Consider the following 22,719-nt stretch of genomic DNA (forward strand, 5'->3'; position numbering starts at 1 on the left):
CAAGTCATAATTAAAAATGGACTGTGGTACGTAGATATTGGCCCACTGCTTCAAGAGCAACACTGATTGAAGCAGAACTAAACAGGGACACTCTTTGATAATACGATAAACAGTTGCCAATGTGAGTAACTGAGCCTGCCTACACTGCCCCCTTTTAGCTCTCCCAGCCCATGTATTTGTTTCAATTGGTCTCCTGCAAAAGGAAGTTCCAGATAAAATGAAAAAAAAAAAAAAAAAAAAGACAACACTTTGGAACCAAAAAGACACCAGCAATTGAAAACAAATATTTGAAAGTGTTGTGTTGCAAAACTGCAATAGACTCAAGTTTTAGTAGGCCATTGGAAAAGATTCAGAAATGGCAATCAAAATCCAGATTTCTGGCAGTTCTGGTTTGTAATAGCAATATGTAAAAACCAAAAAAACTGAGAAATGGCATCAAGTATATGTGTCTCACTTTCAGTTGTCTTAAATGAGGAAAACTACAGTATCCCTTATGCATTATGTTTTAGAGATGTAATGCACATTACACCAATAGCTCCTTTTGTTTTTTCTCTAGAATGAAGTATAATTATGATTATAATGGCTATGATTTCAAAAAGTAATTCATACAAATTAAAAGAATGATGGGTTGCTGTGTCAGATACACAGTGCAGTCCTATAAAATACCAGTAGGTGAGCCTTGAAAGCTTGGGGAGTTTGGCTGAAAGAAGCCTTCAGAAACTCGAACCAAATGACAAAGCTGAGCTGGTAATGCTGCAGGATACTTGATATTTCCTGCAGCTTGCTTAACAGGATTGGGATGTGCTGTTTATATGCTGTAAAACACTATTTCAGCAGTATTTTTCTGGGGAGGGAGGTGTAGGAAGACCAGATAGACCAGATTACTCTATAAAACAGTCAGGATTAAGATTCAGCAGTCAGTGACACCAGGAAGCACAGTCATTGCTGCTTTTCTCCAATGAACTTCATAGGCAGACATTATTTACTTTCTGTTTTAACCTGAGGCCAAACACACAGCCCATTCCCAGAAAAATTCTGGTCAGAATATATTCCATTCACAAATGTGAATATGCAGTAGCTCCTCAAAGAGATCACCTGTATCAACATTAAAACACTGCTTAATTTTGTGTATGTTAAGGCTATATAAAGTAAGAAAGGAGGAACTTCATAGAGAATTACAAATTCATCAGACTACAGTGATCAATGAAAAGAACAAAGTTATTGAAAAAATTGTGCTCCTTAATCATGGCAAGATTTTATGTAAATGCAGTTACTTTTCCTCACATATAAAAATATAGAAGCACACTGATCAAAAGGAGGGTTAAGGAGTAGAACATGTGGAAGAAAGTGACTGTGTGACATGGAGTTATGCATCAAAGTAGGGGTAGGAAGCTCAGGTTCAAAACACATGCCCTCATCCTGTCTGCAGAGACACGTCAGAAGCAGCAAATAAACTATTTTTTTTCTAAGCATCTCAATTATGCAAAAGGAACTTCCTTTTGCAGTATTTAAACAAAACCACCACCAACAACCACAAAACCAAACCTTGAAAATAGTGCAATAAGTTCAGCTAATACCTGTTTCTTCTCACCCTTTGATGCACAGACAATCCATATATAGAGGGTCCTTCATCCATTTCTTCCTAAATCACAGCCATAACCAGACCAATAACCACAGCAAGCATTAAAATCAACTGATAATTCAGGCTCTCCCAGAGATTCTCAAGCCCAACCTTAACACCTACCTATGTAACCAGCACTTGTAACAAAAGATTCTCGTTACACTGGCAAGCCCTGCAGTGTCTGGGAAAACCAGACTCTTCCATTTTATTGCCTGAAGCACCGAACATAACTCCAATCCTAAACATTACTTTCATTGCAGCAAGAGGGGGATCACTACAAACCTTGGTAAATTGTAACCTCAGGTTTAGCCTGTTTGGCAATACTTACAGCATCCCTGAAATAAGAGAGCAGCCCATGAAAACATGAGAGCTGTTCAGGGAGCTCTGCAGAATCAAACAATTATTTCCAACAATTACCCCACATATTTAAGTTTCCTTTTTCCAAATGATACTTCCTAACTCCATCCCAACTCCTAATTTTATATGCATACATATGGGTATCAAAAGGAATTTAAACTCATGACGATTCCATGGAACATCCTATTCCTTCAAGCTTTGAAGAACCTTACTTTAAACATAGGTCTTGAAAATATTCTTTTTCCATCCTAACATTCAAGTAAATTTTATCCCTAACCTTGACAATGCCCATTGCTGAAAACAAGGCATTTTCTACTGGTAGCAGTAAGCTGCTTTGTATTCCCCAGCAATAACTCAGTCTCCTGAAGTCATCTCTTACAGGATAACCTTAATGAAGGCTGGCAGAAAGATAGCAAACTGAAAATAAGATGCTATACCTCAGCGATATCAGACCATTTTCTATCTCTAGATCCTTGAACTAGGTTGTCTATGAATTCTAGTCCTCACCTCAACCTCTCCTACTGCAGACAGCAGCCTTCCTAACACTTCAGATCTGAAAAAACTGATTGTAAACTGGAGTCTTGACACAATCCTAATCTTAATCTGAAAGATTGTAAATCATTACTGAAGAATAAATGGCATCAGTTTCTAGCATCACCGGGGTTTTTTCCTGCCTCTAAAAAGCTTCCAGAGACTAACAGTAAGTTGGATTCTAGATAGTAAATCTTATGTCAACCCTGTTCAGAAGGCCAGACACCTCAGGGCCACAAAACATTCCCTGGACCATTACCTTTTACTCACTGGATTAAACCTAAAGATTCTCAAACATTAATCCTAAATTTCTAATCCTCACAATTCTAGTTCTTACATTATTAATAACTACAGGATCAATTGCCCCAAACAGCTTCTCTCCATGTGAGCTGAGTCTTATCAATTCTTACTTCTGGGAAAACTATACATGCTGCATAAATGATGTTCTTTACATTTAGTCATCATCTCCCAAACGCCTACTCTTAATTTGTTTCAAATCCTTCCAACACCCTCCTAGAGCAATTATTCCTGCACAGACAGAAAGAGGAAAACACAACATAAGCCTTATAGCAGTATCTGCCCAATTCTCACCTCTGTAGCATGTGCAGAGTCCAGTGCTGATTTGTAATTTATACATAACCTGTTATAGTGTAGGACAGTATCAGTCTCTGCTTTCCACATGTACTGTTTTTGTGCTTCTCTGGAGGAGACCCTGTACAACTGAACATTACTCAGGGATGCAGACACATCATAGTAAAAAACCCTAACCTCTCGTGTGGCAAAATTCTTCTTCAGATCTAGAGAATGAATTCTAACTGTAAAAAAACCCAGACTCTTAGTTTATTTTTCCACCTGATGCAAATACTATTTCTCTTGAAGAAGAAAACCATGAAAGCTTTGGCTGCCACCTTCATTAGTACAAAGATTGCTGACAGGATTCTGCATTTGGGTGAAATGAATTTACCTGTGGATCCTGTATTTTTCCTAAGACTTAAACCTTATCTTTTATACTAGACTTCTTCCCAGCCTACAGGAGACTAAGGCATTGATTTCTGCCAGTTGGTATAAAGCACTGGCCTACCTCCTTCCTATCTCCTTGCTTCTCATAGACTCAAACTGGAAAATGAAATTGTAATAATTCAGAATGCAGCTTTCAGCATTAAAGCAATTTCTAATAGTAGTTTAAGAAGGGCACCAGTTTCTACAGGAAATCACAATACATCAGAGTCTATTAATTGCTCCCTGCTACTCATCTTTAGCAGTCTTACATAGTTGCATTATTCAGTATTTATGACAGATACAATTCTCAAACGCCAACACTATCACTAGAGTAATAACTAGGACTTAAGTTAACTAGCACATAAGGGAGCAAACCCCATAGTTAATGGCAGCATTAGTCAATGATTTCTACCACTTAACTTTGGGGGAACCTGCAGAAAGGTGTTATGGCTCTTAGCTAAAACCTTTGGCCTAAACTCAATTGCCATACCTAATTGCTAAGCAGTTGTCTTCTAACTCCTATGGGACTAATAGAGGTCAAGGCACAGGTTTCCATCAAAACAATTACTATTTCCAGGGGTCAGTAGGAACAATCTGCCTCTTAAGACTTGAAATTCCTCAACTCCACCCCTGTGCCAAATCTTCCTCTTATTGTTAACAATATTCTGTGTGTCTGTCCACCTAGTTCTGGAAGAAGAATTCTACTAACTCATTTCTGAGGTATCATCCCTAAGGTGAAAAGCAGCACAGGTTATTGTCTTGCTTTGATCTTATCTTTGAAGAGCATTGCAGATAAAATTCTACAAATTTGTTCTCATCTTCATGATGCTGAGGAACAGGATGCAAGTTTGATAGCTAACATTTTTATCTATCAATGGGAACCACATAATTCAAAAATGAGATAAATCCTGCATCGAGAGATGTGCAAGTACCTACCAACAGCCCCTTCCAAATCAGCAGACTGTTTCAAACAGCAGTCATGTCATTTAACCCCTTCAATCCATAACTCTGACTTTAACACTGCCTTCATTCCTTACACAGGCCTAGAAGCTTTAACCTCTCATTTTGATGTTTCTGGTAGCAACTTCCATTAGTGTACATTCAACTTAAAACTGCAAGGATTTTTTCACCAGCCACTGTACAAATTCAACCCTCAACACAGACACAGCAAGACATCCCATTTCTGGCCACATCACAGACCTGCTTTTAGATCTGTGTAGGTTGCACAGTGCAGCTTCACTCCAGTTTTGCTTACAGCATTCACAATAGCAGAAAAACCCAGTAATGCTAATATTTCTGTAGTCCTGTGGTACCTGAGCTCATAAGTATTGAGCTATGCTGTTTTATATTTAATTTCTTTTACTATTCTTTTTCCTCCTTAATTCTTGGGAATCAAAACGAAAAATATCAAAAGGCACATACTGCAGTCAAGACAGCCACTATACACTGAGTATCACAATGCAATATCAGAAGGTTTAAGCATTTGCCCCTACAGACTAACACCTTACCACTTCAGAATGTGCCAAGCTCCTAGCCACACAGAGTTAACACCTTACTACATCAGAAGGCTGCAAGCATCTATCCCCTTACTCTTTAGCTCAATCTTTTATAGCCCTCCTGTTGATGCCCTGCACCTGTGTGCCCTCTGTTCCCTTTGGTGGTTGGTCAGTGCCCCTGGGCACTCCATGGCTCGTTGCTGTCAGTGCTGCTCACCTGCTGCTCACAGCTGTAGCCCATTAGGGATGAGGCTCAGCCATAGCCCCACTCACTCCTAATTACCACAAACTGTGCCTACAGGCACAGCCATTCCATAGACCAAAGAGGTTTGCTGAGAGTCAGAGAGCCTTGGCTTCATCCTTCAAAACCACAGATAACGGAACTAGGGGACTTCAGTGAAGCTGTAAGCTATAATTCATATTATTAAAAGGTGTATTACCCTTCTTGAAGATAGAATTATGGTAAGTAATGCTGGGATTATTTTGTGTATGTGCATGTAGTTTCTTTGAAACTACAAAAAGGAGTTGATTAGTAATTTGTCTAGTAGAGATCATTCCACTGATCTCCATCAGTGAAACAACTTTTTTTACAAGGGTTCACTTCTCTAAAGCAGTATAACTCACTCTTCTCCCTAATAATAATAATCATATAACAAAAAACTCTCAGCAAACATAGATTTGCACTACAAAAGAGACAATGATAAAATACCCACCTACCTAAACCAAAAGAATTAAAGCAACAGAGAAGGCAGTGGATGGTGACTCTTAAAGCAGACATTTATTTTGCAATATTCACTTATGTGCTGTGAATAGAATTGAGAGGGCATCAATATATGTGTGAAACTAGAAAAAAACCCCATCAATAACCCTGAGATATAGGGAAACCAACAATAAAAGCATACTCTTCTTTAGAGTGCATTGTTTATTCTCAGTGAAATGACCCCTTTATATAGAGAGAGAAGCCCATCACTTTTGGTGATGTCAAGGAATATGTTAGAAAAACACAGTGTGATTGCAAGAGAGCCAAAGAACACCATATTTACAGTTACATTTCATTATGGTGTCTATAGCCTGAAGAATGTGAAAGAGCTACTGCTGTGAGTTTCTTGTGGTGGTCCAAGGAAACATATTCTCTTCTCCATAGTTCCTAACCCCTCCCCCTCTCTGCCTCAAAATACAACAATGACCCATCTGTGCACATACAAGAGAGCAATTCCTTATATTTAAACATGGATTAATCTGCCAACGTAGATGTATCAGGGACAGAACATAATGAATGTCACAGTGCTTGGTCTTTCTTTTCACTAAAGCTGTCCTGAACAGTAATGAGGAACAAAAAAGCCGACAGGAAGAACAAACCACTGTGGATCACGGATGATTTAATAAATAACATCATTCACTTCTCTTCTGTTTCTATCTGAAAATATTTTCATATTTTAGCCTTCTTCCAGATTCAAGAAAGAAAATATTTCTCCTAAAATTACATCTAAGAGCTGAAAATTTCTAACAAAAATCTTTAATTTTATGGCATTCATAAAGCTTATCTATGCTCTGAATTGTTAATCTATTCTTCAACATATATCATGGCTGCAATTACTTCACTCTGCACTTCACTAGAACACCATCATTACAATTTAGAAGATTATGAACAGTAACTAGGAAAATAAGCTAAATGTAAATGAATCATCCCTAATTAAATAATTTGATTGGCTGCAAAATGCAGATCTTCACCTAAATGACATGTAACTTTTCTCTTGTAACTGCTGAATCTGATGGCAATTTATTACATGTCTATGTTGCTTGACATGCTGGCATGCAAAAATAACTGAGCTAGCTCTAAATTAAAGTGGTCCTGGTACCAGAATTCATATAGAATTATACAGATTTTTATATTAAGTATGCTACCTCACCAGAATTAGTACTTAGCATTTTGTCCTCTGTTTTGCTTCAGATTGATCTAGGACCACAAAAATCAGTGCCTATCTTTCCACTGACAGTCTGGGAGATGAACCACAGCCCCTAACCTTAAATAACTGTAAAGGCACTGTGTGAAATTACTATTCTCTACACTGTGAGAATACTTGTTCTTTTCCACCACTATCTGAAATACTTCCATTTCTTCTCCTGGGCAGTGACAGACTTTTTCCTTTTTATTAGGGAAGAGTTTGGCGGTATTCGTTCAGGTAAACAGAAAGGCTCAAAACAAAGTCAGAGAAGCAATGTTTGATAAGAGACTGCAAGCAGGAAGAATGCTGATGACAAAGATGTATAATTTATAAGTATGAAGAGGAAACTTGAAACTTTATAGCATATGAGATTTTCCCACAACAAAGTATTGAGTAAAAATAATAAATTGCCATTGGGACTACTTACTGATATTGTAAGGAAGAAGGCCAAAACAACAAGTTAATCTGGTCTGTTCTACAAAGCATCTAGTGACTGAGAACTACACAGACCAGCAGAGAAACAATAATAGTACTGACTTTTGGGAAACTTGTATGCAGTTAAGATGTGAGAGAGATAATTGTAAGACAGGATGAAATATTCCATAGGCAGCTGGGGGTAGAACACCATCACTGGGGAGATGGTTCAATGGTGGACGTGGTGCTATTGGGTTAAATGGCTGGTGATCTTAGAGGTCTTTTCCAACTTTAATGATTCTGTGTGTAAGTTGTGGTACAGAAAGGTCGGTACATATGGCATTTGGGTGCACGACAGCTGTACTCTGGATGATTACCTGATGTGCCAGAATAACCTTGAGTGTCTCTTCACTGAATGGCACCCAAAGCACAGCACTTAAAGAGAGCTCAGACGCAACAGTGCTATGCACCTCAGTCCCCTTAAATGCAAATCCAATGACAATGATCTCAACAGTTTCAGGAAACCAAGGACAGAAAGAGCTAGGTATATTAATGGAGTGCAGGAAAATGTAAGATATTTTATGAAAGGACAAAAAATTTCTGAAGTATAATTTGACACAGAGACATGTATTTTATTGGAAACTATGTATTTAGTAATTGCTGTAAGGCATTAAAGATCTCAATGAAGGTAGGTTTAAAAAAAAAAATTATATACATTTCCACCAAAACGTGACCATGGTTTTCTCTCGTTTTCCAGAGAAGCCGGGGCAGACCCTGATCCCAGCCGAGGGTTTCGGCTGGACCTGTTGCACAAGTAAGCTCTGCCAGAGGTTTCAGCCTACGGGCCGGTCCGTGTTACCGATGGCTGCACAGGACGGGAGTGTGAGCGGGAGGTTTCCCGGCCAGGAGCGGACACCTGGCTCTCCGGGCTGCAGGATGTGCTGAGGCGGGGAATGGCAATGTTCGGTGGCGGGCTTTTTCTTCACCACCCCGCTCCCTCCTTTCTTACAGCCGCCTTAGAGCGAAGCCCCCGGCGGTCCCCTCAAGGGTGTGTGCGAACAAGTTGAGCCTGGTTGGGGTGTGGGGGAAACGGGTCCGAACGTGCCACCGCACCAAGGCCAGCCGGCGGTTTCGGGGAGTCCGAAGGGCCACCCCGCAAACGCTTCACCTCAGCGCCCCGGCTCCTCTCCCACACATTCCTCTCCTCAATCTCGCCCTGCCTCGCTCCCTCCCCTGCCGGCGTCCCCCTCCCCCGCTTGTCCCCAGTGTCGCCCCCCTGCCCGTCCCCACTCCGCTCCCCCGCCCTCGCTCCGCGGGGCGCCGCGGCCGCCGATGCGCATGCTCGGGGCGAGGGGGCCCGCGCGAGCGGAGCGGGAGCGGGCGGGGGGCGGCGGTGACCCGGTGAGGGGACACCCCGGCCCCGGCCCGGCTCGCTCCTGCCGCGCCTTCTGCCTCCCCGAGCGCCTTCGGGAGGGCCGCTCTCTGCCGCCGCGGGGGCCGGCGGTGCCCGCGGAGCGGCCGGTGTGCCGCCGCTGAGGCGGAGGGCGGTGCTGTGGGAGGCTGGGGGAGCCCCGCGATTGGCCTCCGCCCGGCGGCTGGCGTGTCAGTCGGGCTCCAGGGGTGGCCCTGGGAGCCGCTCGCCCAGCCCTCTGACGGGATGAAGCCTTTAGGGGGATGCGGAGCTCTTTGCATTTTGATTAAAGCCCCTCATCTCCCCTCAGTCTGAAGGCAGGGCACCGGGGAGGACGGGTCGGAGGGGCCTGTGCAAGGCCGGGCAGAGCGGGAGAGGGGTGAGAGAGAAAACCTTCTCTCCGTTTAGCACGTATGGCTCTATAGGAGAAGTCATCTCTGGGAATATAGTGGAAAGGACGGAGCAGGTATAAACTGAAGGCGCCCGCGTTTAATTCACACTTGTGGGTGCCCAGCATGGAGATGCAGAGATGGTTCACAAGGTGGAAAACGAGAAGGTGGCCCTGGGACTCGGCTGTAACCGTGCTCATCACCTTCGCTTTCCTTCTTCGGGCTGCAGAGGTCAGAGGAGGTAAGAAAGCAAAGGGGAGCCGGGAGCCCAGCCGCCTCTGTCACCTCCTCGGGGAAAAGACCCCGGGCACGGCTGAGGCCGCGTTCCAGAGGAAACCTGTCAGAGCGGCTCCCGCTGCTGGGGAGGCGAGAGCGCTCCTGCAGCCGGCTCCGGGCGCGGAGACCCGCGGGGAGCCCCCGGCAGCGCGGGCTAGGACGTCTCTCCCAGGTGCCGCGGAGGGACGGCTCTCGGTCAGCCTTAAACTTTGGATGTGTTTTTAATGAGGTAAAGGAGATGTACCGGCAGGGTGGGAAAATGAAAGAAATACTTGTTGCACAGAGAGACTTATCCTCTTTCAGCACTAGACTCTAGTTTTGTGGAGTGTGCGTCCAACTTTGTTTTGTTGAGCTGCTGAAGTTCACCAGATTGTGACTGAAACTGACCGACAAGTCAGAGAAATTGACCGCCTTCTCCTCGGAGGAGCAAGGAAAGGGAAAGTTGGGGGTGGAGGCTCTCTGCTCTCTTTCTTCGTTTTCCTCGCTTTTATTTTTTCTTTTGCAACGGGTTTTAGTGGTCAGAAAGTTTTCTAGGGCGCAAGCGGAGTAGAAAATACACTCGCAGGGGCCCTTTGCCAGCCGCTGCGGAGAGCAGCTCCCGGGGCAGCGGCGCCCCGCAGGTGGTGCGAGCGGTGCCGAGCCCGGAGATGCCCGGGGGGGCTCGGGGGGCTCAGCCCGAGGATCGCTGGGCTCCCCGCGGGCGGTGTCAGCGCTGGGGCACCGTCCCCAGCCCCCTCCCAGCTCTGCAGCCTGCCCGGGCTACCGATGGTCCCTTAGGTGTCCGTGGACCTGGTGGGCAGGGTGCGGCCCGGGGGGGTTGCAGGGGGAACACGAGCCAGGAGCAGCCTCAGCAGAAAGGAATCGCCGCCCCCTCCCCCGCACCGCCCCTCGCCTTCTGCGCACTTCTCCCGTCCGCACCGCTCTCCCCGGGCTCCCCGCTCCAGCCAGCCCAGCTGGGTTTTCTGGGCTGTGCTCGCAGTTCGCTGTGCTGCAGTGCGGAGTCTCCGGTGGCGGGAGAGTTCTCCTCTCCTACCGGGAGTGAAAACGCTGCCTCTTCCTCCTTTCCTTCCTCCCTCCCACCGGAGCCCGCAGGCGCATCTGGAGGCCAGTCTGGCTAGGACTGAAGTTTTTATTTTTCTGTGGGTCTTACATCAATGAAGGGGCTTAACTCTCCGAAATGAAAGGTTTAATTTTTAATGTATTTATTATTTTAACGAGGAATTTCTCGATCTGAATCCAGAATCAACAGGCGTCCTAGAGGGAGCAGGGAAAGGCGATCAGTTTCCATTCAAGCCTTTGTACCTGGGCACAACTTTGACGGTGTCAGATCAATCAGGGCTCCTGCCCCCTGCTGGCCCCTGTTTCTGACAGGGACTGGAGGGGTCAGATTTCATCCCTCTTGCAATTCCACGGACTCGCTGGAGTTACACCAGGGTGAATTAACCTCGCAGTGCTTCAAGAATTCGGCTACTCGTTACCCTGTGGAAACTAAATTTCTCCAAGAAGAATACCGTCCTCAAAGGCATGATCGATTTCTTATGCCACTTTTCACGGTAGAACTGACTAAATTAAGTCCGATTTATGTAGACTATGTTTACATAATGGGTTGGATGGAAATGACAAGTTAAAATCTAAACCCAAACAGCACAGGAAAAATCAACAGAACTTACACTGAAATCTACAGAACTGACACTTACTGGACTGTATTCAGCAACATTAGGCAGACTAATTTGGTTGTGGTAACTTTATTCAAAACTAAAAGGCTATATTGATATTCTTCTAGTCTTCTGGATAAAGGACATTTCAGAAACATAGGACTACAGGCTTCTTATTCTTTGTAGAAGCATTCAGAAAAGAACTTAGTTCTTGACCTTTTCTGAGATACAGTGTGCTATTTGCTTAGGAACTACAGGGAGCTGTGTGTTAAGGGCTTGATCTGTTATTGAAGTCAGTCAGAGTTTTTCCATTGACTACAGAGGGACTAGAATTTGACCTAATTTCTCCAACAGTGTACAAGGGACTTATTTCTGAATCATCTGTTACGCATTCTAATCTTATTTAAAGTAGTTAAAAGGTAACATAGGACATAATGATTGATATTTGAAAATTGGAGAGGGAAAATCCCAAGGAATTAAATAAAATAGCATAAATGGCAGGTAAACAATATGACTAAATAAAAATGCTGGGTAAAATATGAATGCTGGGCAAAATATGAGTTGCTCTGTTAAACTCTGTTAAATCTTCTGCTCTTCAATATTCTTTTCATAAACCATCTCTCTGAAAAGAAAATTACATGGTGTATTCATATAAAGTGTTAATCATGTAGCAGTGACTTTTTAAAGACAACAGAAGCCATTCCTTGTAGACAAACCTCAACAGATTCCTAAAATTCTTGACTTTTTTTGAAGTTTCTTTATTTAACAAAAAAAAAAAACCAAAAACCCAAAACCATGGGGAAGTATGAGGCGTCTTTCATACTTGCAAGAAATGGTGTGCAAAGCAGTGTTTGGGCTCTTGAGTTATTTCTTCTTTACACAGAAAAAGTTACAGAAGTGAGAATCAACTGCATGGGAAAAGCAGTGACTCATATTTGGTCAGCTCAGTGCCCACCAGCTCTTAAGTAGCTCTTTTCAGAAAATGTTTTTGCTTTATGACTTGGCTAAAGTAAACAAAATTCACTATTTTTAAAGACATCCTTTGATTTCCTTTCCCCTTCCTCACCTTTAATACTAAAGCTGTTGGTAATGTGTTTGGAATGAATAAACTCATTTAGTCAAAGTGGCATGGCTTCAACACTATAAATTTTTGTTAGGGCTTGACATCAATGCACTATTGTGATGCTGATTTAAATTTCATGGGCAAGAAATGAAAAATCAGCCTTTTTATTATTTATAAGCTTTTCCAAGCAAATGGAAATTTAGCTCTTAATCTGTGTGGAAAAAAAAAAGATTTAAGAAGCCTTACTGAAAATGAGGCTATGAACCTATATATAGAAAACTATGGACCTTCTGTGTAAGCGATGAGCAGATTTGTTTCTAAAATAAATAGATACTTCTTGCTGTCATCTTAGGAAATATAAAGGTTCCTTGTGCTTCCCACACACAGGCTTGGAAAGTAGTGGGAGTTCTAGGTGCAGAAGGAATGCAGAACTGGGCCAATTAGTGATGGCAAAAGGAGAGTTTTCTTAGTGGATGCACACTTAACACTGCTACTTATTTGTATTTGCTTAGTAAGGAAGATATGGATCTGTTTGTTGAATGAAAACTCTTGAATGTACTCAGCTAGTCCAAACCTGTACAAAACGGTGCTTTAAACTAGAAAAGTATTAATTTCTTCTCAGAACTATTTGTGATGTAAAGTATTTTTGATTTTAACTGATCAAATAACTTTTAAGATTAAAAAAGAGTGTCTTGTGTGATAATTTGTGTGCGTTTCTCAGATTGCCATTCCCAAAGTTAGCAAAAATGAATAAATCAAAGAGTGATTTCACTAGGTGCAGCTAGTGATCCTAGCTGAAGTTTTTCTGAGTCCCAAGGATCAGCAGGTGAAATGGTCCAATCTTCCCAGAACAGTGCAAGAGACACCTGCATGTCCATGTTTCTTTTGCTATGTAGTTTTGATTTTTTAATTGTTTCTAAGGTAAAATAATTATTTCAACTTCAACTGCAGACATCAGGCACAAAAAAAAATGACTGGTATGTGTTGTTAATTCTCTAGAATGTGTGTCTTTGCATTAAATTTAGGAGACCTCACATGGATCCAAGAAAGGATTCAGGCTGCAGGAAACTATGACTCTTTCCTACCTCTGCAGGAAAGAAGTTTTTCAACTTCAGTTTGATGTCCATCTTAACAACTTTAACTGTATATAGGTACACAAATACTCAGTGGGTTTGGCTTGAAAGAATCTCTTCCCTAGTACCTATAATTGAAATGACAATAGTAAAAAATCTTTGATATAAAAACTTTCCTGGTGCCATCTTTTGTTCTGATTACTTAAAAAAAACCCATCAAAAACAACCCACCCCCAAAGCTCCTAATTGTTAGTAAAATTGGTGTCTGCTGCTGATATAAAATGTAGGAAAAAAGTTGTCATACTTACTTTTACAAATGTCACAGCCAAAGTTTCTTGATCTCCCCCAAAGAGAACCCTTAATTCTGACAGAGTTGCAGCTTACTAAAGGAGCCATGACATAACTGCTGAGGTTATACCTAAAACACACTGGAGCAATTATGTCTTTCCCGGATTTGTTTTGTACAGTGGTGAACAGTAGGGTTTCCATCTGCCAGCAAGATTAAGAAGTTGCTTTTCTTTTCTCTGTAGAGCGTTCTGCTTCTTTTCAGAAGAAATCTTCCTAGCATTGGTTAATTTATCATTGTTCTGAGTATTTGTTGATAATAGGGGAGAATAAATTAAGCAGAGCTTGGAAGAAATCTTTAATGTTCTAAGAATGTGAAGTCTCATGCAGTGATAGAGATTTCCCCTCTGGATGGACACAATAGAGAACAGTGGCTTAAAAGGAATTAGGTTAACACACATGCCTGTTGCAAGGGCTTATAACTGTTCTACTCAGTATTAAATACCAAGTTTACAGACTGTAAATGTAAGGATTAATTGTTGACCTGGTTATTACAATAGTAGTAGAATCTGGCAGAACTTAAATTCCTTTTAGCACATTAGCACACATAAGGGACTGTAAAAACCTTTGTGAATTTCAGGTCTGGGACTTCACTGCAAGTCCAAGTGTTAATGTACACGGTGTGTGAAATAGAAGGTATTTGGCAGAGCTCATATTATAGAACCAGAGTGTTTGCTGCAAACCAAATTGAAAGATGTATTATAAAAGATGAATAAAAAACCAGTTTAGATCCTGATCCTGCTATAAATAATGTCACTGGCAGCTAAGCTTTCTCCATAATAGAAATTAATGTAGTACTGAATCAAATTATGGTCACATTTTTAAAGTAGACTAAGTGCTACCTACTCTGTCCCTTACCTGTGTACCTTACCTTACTCAAATTATCACAATAATCTGATAGATTACCAAACATTCGCAGTTTATCGATAGTTCAAGACTTTACAACCTTGGTGTCTGCTTAAGAGGAATTCCTGCTAATATTGGTAGGATACAGAATTGAATCTGATTTCCTTGCATTGCTCTCACAAGAGAGATGATACCTTTGACATCAGGGAAAATATGATGAAAGACTTTAGTTGCACAAGTTGTTTCTCTATCAAATTAAATAGGATTATGTTAAATGGCATAATTTGTAAGTCTTGTCCTTGGCTGTATTGTATGCTTAAAGCTGAAAAATGTTCAAATGTTCCATATTTGAAAACTCCCATTAATTGGAAGATATTTTGAACACTTACTTGAATTATTTCTCAAAAAATACCTTGATGACAAAACTTTTAAGTGGACTCAGTTTCTTTCATGTTTAATTGCTGAGGGAATGCCTTGTGTCTTTCTGTAGCACAGACCATTTTTAGACTGTCTCTCTTTTTTATATGGTAATAGAAACAGGATACTCAAGAATGTAATACTTGTTTTGCTGATGTTCACAGCTGAAACTACTGTGTCTGCAGTCTGTGCAAAAAGAACTTTTTGAATATTCAGCAGAGGCCTCAATACAGTTGGACACTTCGAATGCAGTCCTAAAAGATTTGTGGTGCAAAATAAGAAAAAGTCCATAGAAGCGTGGGACAGATGTTAAAGTAGTTTAAAATAATGGGTCAATACAGGTCTGCACAGATTATGGACAAGCCAAATCTTCTGGGGGCAGCAAGTGAAACCTTTTATGAAATCACCATCAGGTTATTAGTGCTTGCTGGCAGTCAATGCTGCTAAACAAGTCATAAAAGCACAATCTATCCAGTCTCAAGAGAGTTCTGAACAACACAAAAGTCATGCTTTGTAGTGACTTACATTATGATAAAAAGCCTCAAAATCTAGGTTCCTCTTCAGAATTATGCAATGTAATGAAAACTTAAAATATTTTTTTTCTGAATATGTCCAGTAAATAAATCAGCCTACAAGCTAATTTTGCTAAAGATCTGAATGTGAAGTTGTACCTAAACAAGTTTTCCACTGGTTTCAGTATAGGATGTAAGTGGTGGGGGATTTTGTTTTTTTGGGTTTTGGTTTGTACTGTATGCATATTGTAGGTTGGTCTGTAAAGTGAGATGTAGTTCATAGTTGATGAGTATCAAAATTGCCTCCTGTACATGCCTAGACTGTCTGCATAGCCTTTAAAATACTAAAATGTATTTAATAGACTTTTCAGCATAGGAAGTCAATGAAAAAATTCCAAATAACTGGTGTGGAAACACAAGTAGCCATTTCTGAGCAGTTTCACAGAAGCCTTTGTGGGTGAAATAGTCAGTCCTAGGCTATTTAAAGCATTCCTGTATGCATCTGGATAATCTCTAGTTCTTGTAAGCATTAAATATGAAAGCACTGCAATAACACCTATTTCTAAAACTGTCACCAGTCAAGATTCCAATAACATAATTAATCTAGGAAATTCATCTAGGAAAATTCTTAACAGGTAAAACAACCTTGAAGTATGTACCTAGAAGTACATATCTTCAACATATATTCAGTTAATCTCATAGATTTCCATTCAGATTCCTAGGGAAAAAAACCCACTTAATTTTCAGGAGCACTGTGTAATTAGGCAACTCAATTGGTTCCTTTTTTGTACCTTGAAGATGCTCTGTAAGTCACTTTTGCAGCCCATAAAACTGAGAGTTGGTTTTATCCAGCTGTATAAAGTCTATCTATGAAAAGTGTTGGAACCTTCCCAAAGGGCACTGCAGAACCAATGCTTTGATGCTGGTTCCCAGAGCAGTTCTGTTACAGGGCTGGGCTCTCAGCAGAGGTGGGAGGCTGGCAGTTCTCAGACTGCCAAGCCCAAAAGCCTGTGAGAAGGGCAGCTCTGCCCAGAGCTGGCCTGTAGGAAATGGTGAGGACAGAAGAGTGCCTGATCCTTTCCTGGTGCTTAGACACCTATGGCTGAACTGCAGAGACTAGACCCTGCAGTGGGAAGGAATAGAGTCCTTTGTAGGAGCTGCAAAGCTCAGTGAAGCTGTTGGGCTTAACATGCTTTTCAATTCCTGCTTTTGGATGTTCTGTATGAATACCTAACAGATGAAAAACACATTAAAATAATAAGTGTAGATAATCATATGTATTTCTGTTTTTAAAGGATACCCAGCATAATAACTGCTCACAATAAGTAAAAGTGTCCAAGAGTAAAAATAAGAACAGAAATATTCTTACCACATTAGAAATGGTATAGTTTTCTGGTAATTGATGGATCTTGTTTTGTATCCTAAAAGTCAGATTGTAATGCTGCTGTTAAAAAAGAGATGAAGACCTCTGACATTCATTAGGTCTTGGACCATTTAATGAGTGTCAGTTAGAAACTTCCATCATAGAAGTGTTTATCTTCACCTATAGAATACATGGAATGTCCTTAAAATGAGCTCTAAAAGTTATAAAGATTCAAAGTTTTAAGAAAAGTAAATAAACTAAACAACAATAGGTTATTATGTCTTTAATAGGTAGGATGGTTTCAAAACCTCTGGTGCAGTCAGTACCTTCTACTTAGGTCCTTAAATATATACCTAGAAATCCAACTAGAGTTGGCCTCTTTTGAAAATCTTGCCCACAAATATAAGGAGTCCCTTCATTAGTACTCACCAAATACACACATTTTAGCCTACCAGGCTATCACAGCTTGTAGATTTTAAATGATCTGTTACAGTGACATAAAACTGGACTAAACTTTGAGAAAACACTCCATTTAGAGCTGAAGATTAACGTTTCAAGGCTCTTTAAGTTTTAGTTTTTGCAGTGGTTCCATTGGAAAAGATTACTGGCAGAATGAAGCCTATTTCCATGGAAAAATATGAAGTAAAATAATAGTAACTTAGAAACATTAGTCTTCCTAAATTTCTCATGTAATTCTTTGTACTGGGGAAATTTAAGCTCTTTTCTACTCCAGGGTTGTGTCTCCCTTATTAGGAGTTATTGATTATAACTGTTAAAGGCTCTTTGTGGAGTGAGCACTCGTAAATTGTCATTTTCACGTCAATTAAAAAAAATCATTACTGAAGAATTATGGGAACTCAAGAAGTTATCTGTTTATTCTATCAGAAAAACATATAATACTGTTTAAAATACTTTTTACTGTATCAAAAAGAAGGAAAGGCAAAGTTATTTTAAGTATTAACAGTATAGCAAACACAGAGTTTGCACCCTCAGTTTGCTAAGGTATATCTGTGTAGTAAAGAATACTGCCTCTTTTTTTCCCCCTTTGGGTTTTGCTATTGTTTGCATTCAAAGTATGTCCCCCAGCAGGCAGTCTGGAAGCATCTAGTAAATTATGTAAGTAAACACATCTTTTAAGTAGGGAAGGATCATTGTGCCTGTGCTTTCTCATAAAATTAAGAGACTAACAACCAGGAGTTAACAGACCAAAATCTAAATATAATAGGATTTCAACTTCTTTGCTTTATTAGGTAATTGGACAGAAATAAATATATTTTAGTCTAAATGAGTCATCCCCTGAACAATTTCTGATGGGAATGAATTTTGTTGCCAGACATTGCCACCACAGTCACTTTCCTGTCAGTCCTGGAGGGTTCCACTCTGAGGCATGATGGTGAAGTCCTTTCCTCTGAGAATGCAGATGATGGTTTCCTATATTCAATATGATTTTACCCTATCTTCAGTAACTGAACTGTCAGGTCCTTAGGCACCAGCACCTCCATCTGCAGTTCAAAAGTGCTTTGCTGTGTAGTTTATAGCAAGAGAAAAGATGTCAACCTTGGTACACCCTATCTGTAAAGGTTCGGGGCTCCATTCCCACTGCAGCTTGTAAGTGGTTTGCAGCATGTTCCATGTTAAATAGAAGAAAATTTAAGGTGTTGGACCTTTAGACAGGCCCATTCTGACTTCCATGGTCATCTTTTAAGGAATAATAAAAGTCATTCAAAAGTTCTCTATTCAGTGAATAATAGATTTTCAGTCTATATGTATTCAAAGTCTACTGAGGACCACTGCATAAAACTGGGATAAGATCACTTAAATGTTTGACCTCTTCAGATCTGAGTAAGACATGAAATACCATGTGAGATCCACACCAGTGTGGAATTGCAGTCACTCATGGAATTGGCACACAAACTGCTTCTTAATACAGCTGTACCTAGGTTAGAAACCTGGCTCTATTTTCAGTGTGGGTTAATGGCCTAACATTTACAAACCTCACACTGACAGTAATGTCACTGACTAAATTGATTTGAGTAAAACTTTCCAAAAAGCATGTTGTAGATCAAAACATTTTCAATATTGAAAAATCACCAAAATAAAGATAATTAACCTTTAAAAGTTACTGTAGCTAGGGCAATAATATGTATATATTTTACTCTTTTATTCAAAATGATTGCAACTGGTATAATTCCAAAGATGATTTTGCTGCCATTAGATGCATTGTTGATTCATCTTTTTTTGGGTTCTGTGCAGTTTACCTTTGCAGGGCCAGACAGACTTTGTCACAGTACAGAAATTCAATGGTGGTGGCTGAAGGAAAAATAAGGAATTTTATTGCCTTTTACTAAGGTCCTAGGTTCACAATGATCTCAGTAACAGACAGGATATATTTTATAAACTAAAAAGATATTATTAAGTACCATTCATTTAATTACTGTCTACATTTCAATAAATCCAAATGTAATGAACCAGACATGAACATTCCAATGTAAATTTTCTTGCATATGTTACTTGTCCCTTTCTTGTATTAACTATTCTTTTACCTAAGGTTAATGATGTGTGATCATCTACAAGGGTTCCCATAGGGAGATGTGGAATTGCTAAGCATTTTTACTGAAAACTGGGGTCATCCTAAGGGGGGGAGGCTTGATATCCCACAGTGAATAAGTCATGAGCACATGCTGTGTGTCCAAAAGACTTCAATTTCTGCCCTCCTTTACAGTTCTCAGCCCCTCCTTTCTCTGCTGTCCTAACTTGTATTGTTATGGTACTTGGGAACCTCCTCCATGGACAGTTTCTACCAAGAGAAAGGCAGAGCCATGTTGTGTTATAGATTCCAGCTCAAATGTCAGGAAGTCTCAAGTGAAGGAAGCAAGTCCTCTGAACTAAAATAATTATGTTGTTTGTATTTGTGATGTTAGGGCATGTCAGAAATGAATCTGCTGTTTTCACCAGTTGCTGCTTAACTCCAGATGATACCGCACTGAGCAATGGTAGTAATTGTTAGATGTAATGCAATATAAAGGCAGCAGAATTTGATCCATATGTGTTGTATCAATATTATTAGGAATGATATATCACAGATTCTGTTTCAGTTTAGATATTGTGGAGTGAATGAAAGCTATGATATTTTCAACTGTGATTATATGATTATAATGTTGTCTAGATTTCTACAGACTTTCCAAATCTCTAATGGCCTTCTATTTTTACAATACAGGGTTATGAATTAATAGAATAGAAAGAATTTTCATGGCCTATAAAACAAATATATCATTGTCTGTTGATGAAATGTAGGCTTGGAAATGCTAACCAAAACTGGAAGTAAATTTTGACATGCATTTTCTTCCTCTCCAAGTAAACAGAAAACACATGAAGCTCCCCTCATATATTTGATGTTCAATACTCTCTCCTGATCTGGCAACGAAGAAGTGTGATCTAACATCCAGTTTACAACTACTAAGCTTCAGTCAATCCTTTTAATTTCCAGCAGAGATATTTCTTTTCATAAGTAAAAAGAGATTTTTTTTTCCATAAGTTTCCTAATGTAAGAAAGCTAAAGGGAAAGGAAGAGTAAATATGGCTTTGGAGTTACATTTAATGAAATGCTCTGGATCAAATGTTCTGATCCATACCACTGTAAATATGGAAAGCTCAGTGAGTGAATGGACCTACTTCAATCATGCCACAGTAATGAAGACCAAGATTTAACTCTACAGTTTTAAAGTTACAAGTCATTTTGGGTCTTGAGGCGTGACACCACTAATTTTTCTTTGTGTGTTTTATCTTCTTTACATTTGAAAATACAGGAACTTATGATGGAGTTAAATGATTAATTGTTTGGTATCTTGAAAAATACTGGAACACTCAGGTTCCCATCTCACCCAATTCTGATTTTTAAAAAGGGATTTTTGAAGAATTCACCTTTGCCATTCCAGAAATCCTGGTATTTTTAAGCATTTCTGCTTTGGCCGCTGCTGTACAGTCTTTTCAGTGGCAGTGAGAGCTGTCTCTCTGAACTCTCCTGAACCAAGGACATAATGCCGCTAAGCTTTGCACTATAGTCATTAGTAAGAAGAGTAATCCTCTGCGAAAGTAGCAGAGTAGAAATTTGCATTTTGATTGCAGACTGCAGGCTTGTCCTGATGAACGCAGGCTTCTTTTCACAGGGTAGTCTTGTGGCATCATCTGGCTTGTTTACACCTCTTGAAAGAGGTGGCCTTCAACCAGCAGTGCAACATGGCCATAAACACCTATGTAAGGGACCTGCTTTCTGGGTCTGGATCTTGTGTTTTGACAAATTTGCCCTGGCAAACAGAGAAGAGTTTTCTAAGCTGATGTCCAAGTTTCAGAAGGAGAATTAACTCCATCCCAAGAACTGGTGAACAGAGCTGTTTGCATGATTCTTATTTATTTCCTTGCCATCTGAATTATTGACACCAAATTGGAAGGATACAGAAGCATAAGATTATATATCATTAATCTGCATTTGTCTTTACTTTTTGAGAAAACTATTGGAGAAAGGTAAAATCAAATAGGCAAGCTGTTTTATGCACCATAAGTAAGGTCTCATGAAAGATTCTTGACCTGTCAATATATGGGTTATATTAATGTTACCCCATATAAATACAAGCTGAGATCTTAGTTTGTGGACCACACAACATTTCTAGTAATTATTTTAAACTGACTAGTCCTGCTATTTTATGTTTTGTGAATCACAGTTTGTGGAAATAAAGAAATAGTCAACTGTGGACTATTAGCAGAATGTTTGTTCTTATTATTTGGAATTTGTGGTTTGAAGATTGTCCTATTATTATTCTGTTTCTTGTCTGGAAGTTTTTTAGCAGCAGAACTAGCAGGGAGTAATGAATAATCTTTTTGTGGGTGAATAGTCTCCCAGGCAGCCAGGCAAAAAAAACCATTATTCTAAAAAATAATGAAGAATCTGGTACAAATTATAGAAAAGAGCAAAGGCTAAAGGAATGTAGCAGTGGTTGACTTACACAGGGAATTGAAATTTGTATTAATATTTCTGGTGACTGGTTCTACATTACCGGTTCAAATTAATATAGGTACATCAAAGATAGCTGTTGGTTACTAGAAAAAAATGTGTGGCTGTTCCTTCAGAATATTCCTTCAGTATGTGTAACAATTCCTTCAGAACTGTTTGGAACACCTATAAAAATACATTATATCCATTAAAATTATTTTTTCAGTACTCAGTAGAGAACTTAGACTAATACCACAGTGTTTTCATACTATTGAAACTTTTCTTTTGAGACTGTTTAAACATAATTTCTTGAATTTTCCATTTTTCCATTTTTTTGTATGTGGATTTTAGGTAAATTCAGTTGTGTATGATAACATTCATTCCCAATGTGTTAGCTTGCAACTAACATTGGGTATTTGGTTTATGTTTAATAACACATGATGATCCAATGAGGAAAGGAAATGAAAAATTGCAAGATGTGAAGAAAAAATTTTCAAGTTCACAAGCATTTTCTTGTGAATATATTTTAGAAAAGAAGTTATGTGCATTCTAGGCTGACTGAGAAAACAAAGATTGGTTTAACCACAGAGTTGAGTTTTTGATATTTGGCACTGTCAGGAGATGAATAGGATGAACTACTTAAACTTAACTTTGTTCACATCTGTGGAAATACTTATTTAAATAGTTGAATATTCACAGGCAGTGAATTTTGAATATTAAGTTGATTTTTTGTTGACACGTAAAATTAATAACAGACAATAACTCAGCTATAGTTAATGCCACTGTGTAGTTCAAAGATGTGAAGTCAGATTTACCAAGCTCATTTCTCAGCTTTAACATTGAAAATCATTTAAAACTTTGTCTTCCCAAATTAAGTGGTTATGAGTTTGCCAAGATAAAAACTGTGGAATAGTCCAAGTGACAAAAAAGTCTACCCAAATTTTTTTTCCACTCAAAAAAATGCATTAAAAAAGACATTATTTGTAGGGAACACGAGAATAAGCACCTTAATTTTTCC

At 39.7% G+C, this 22,719-nt stretch overlaps 1 protein-coding gene across 2 annotated transcripts in view; it reads left to right on the forward strand.

Annotated features, from left to right (window-relative positions):
• Positions 1–9,062: 9,062 nt before the first annotated feature.
• COL11A1 (collagen type XI alpha 1 chain) overlaps positions 9,063–22,719 on the forward strand; it is a 125,666-nt gene continuing 112,009 nt past the window's right edge. For both annotated transcript variants that reach the window (XM_036387659.2, XM_036387660.2), the window contains exon 1: positions 9,063–9,405. In XM_036387659.2, coding sequence (XP_036243552.1) covers positions 9,291–9,405 — 115 coding nt within the window. In that variant the 5' untranslated portion in view covers positions 9,063–9,290. The remainder of the gene's footprint in view (positions 9,406–22,719) is intronic.

This window comes from Molothrus ater, chromosome 9 (genome assembly GCF_012460135.2).
Source record: "Molothrus ater isolate BHLD 08-10-18 breed brown headed cowbird chromosome 9, BPBGC_Mater_1.1, whole genome shotgun sequence".
Lineage (NCBI taxonomy): Eukaryota > Metazoa > Chordata > Aves > Passeriformes > Icteridae > Molothrus > Molothrus ater.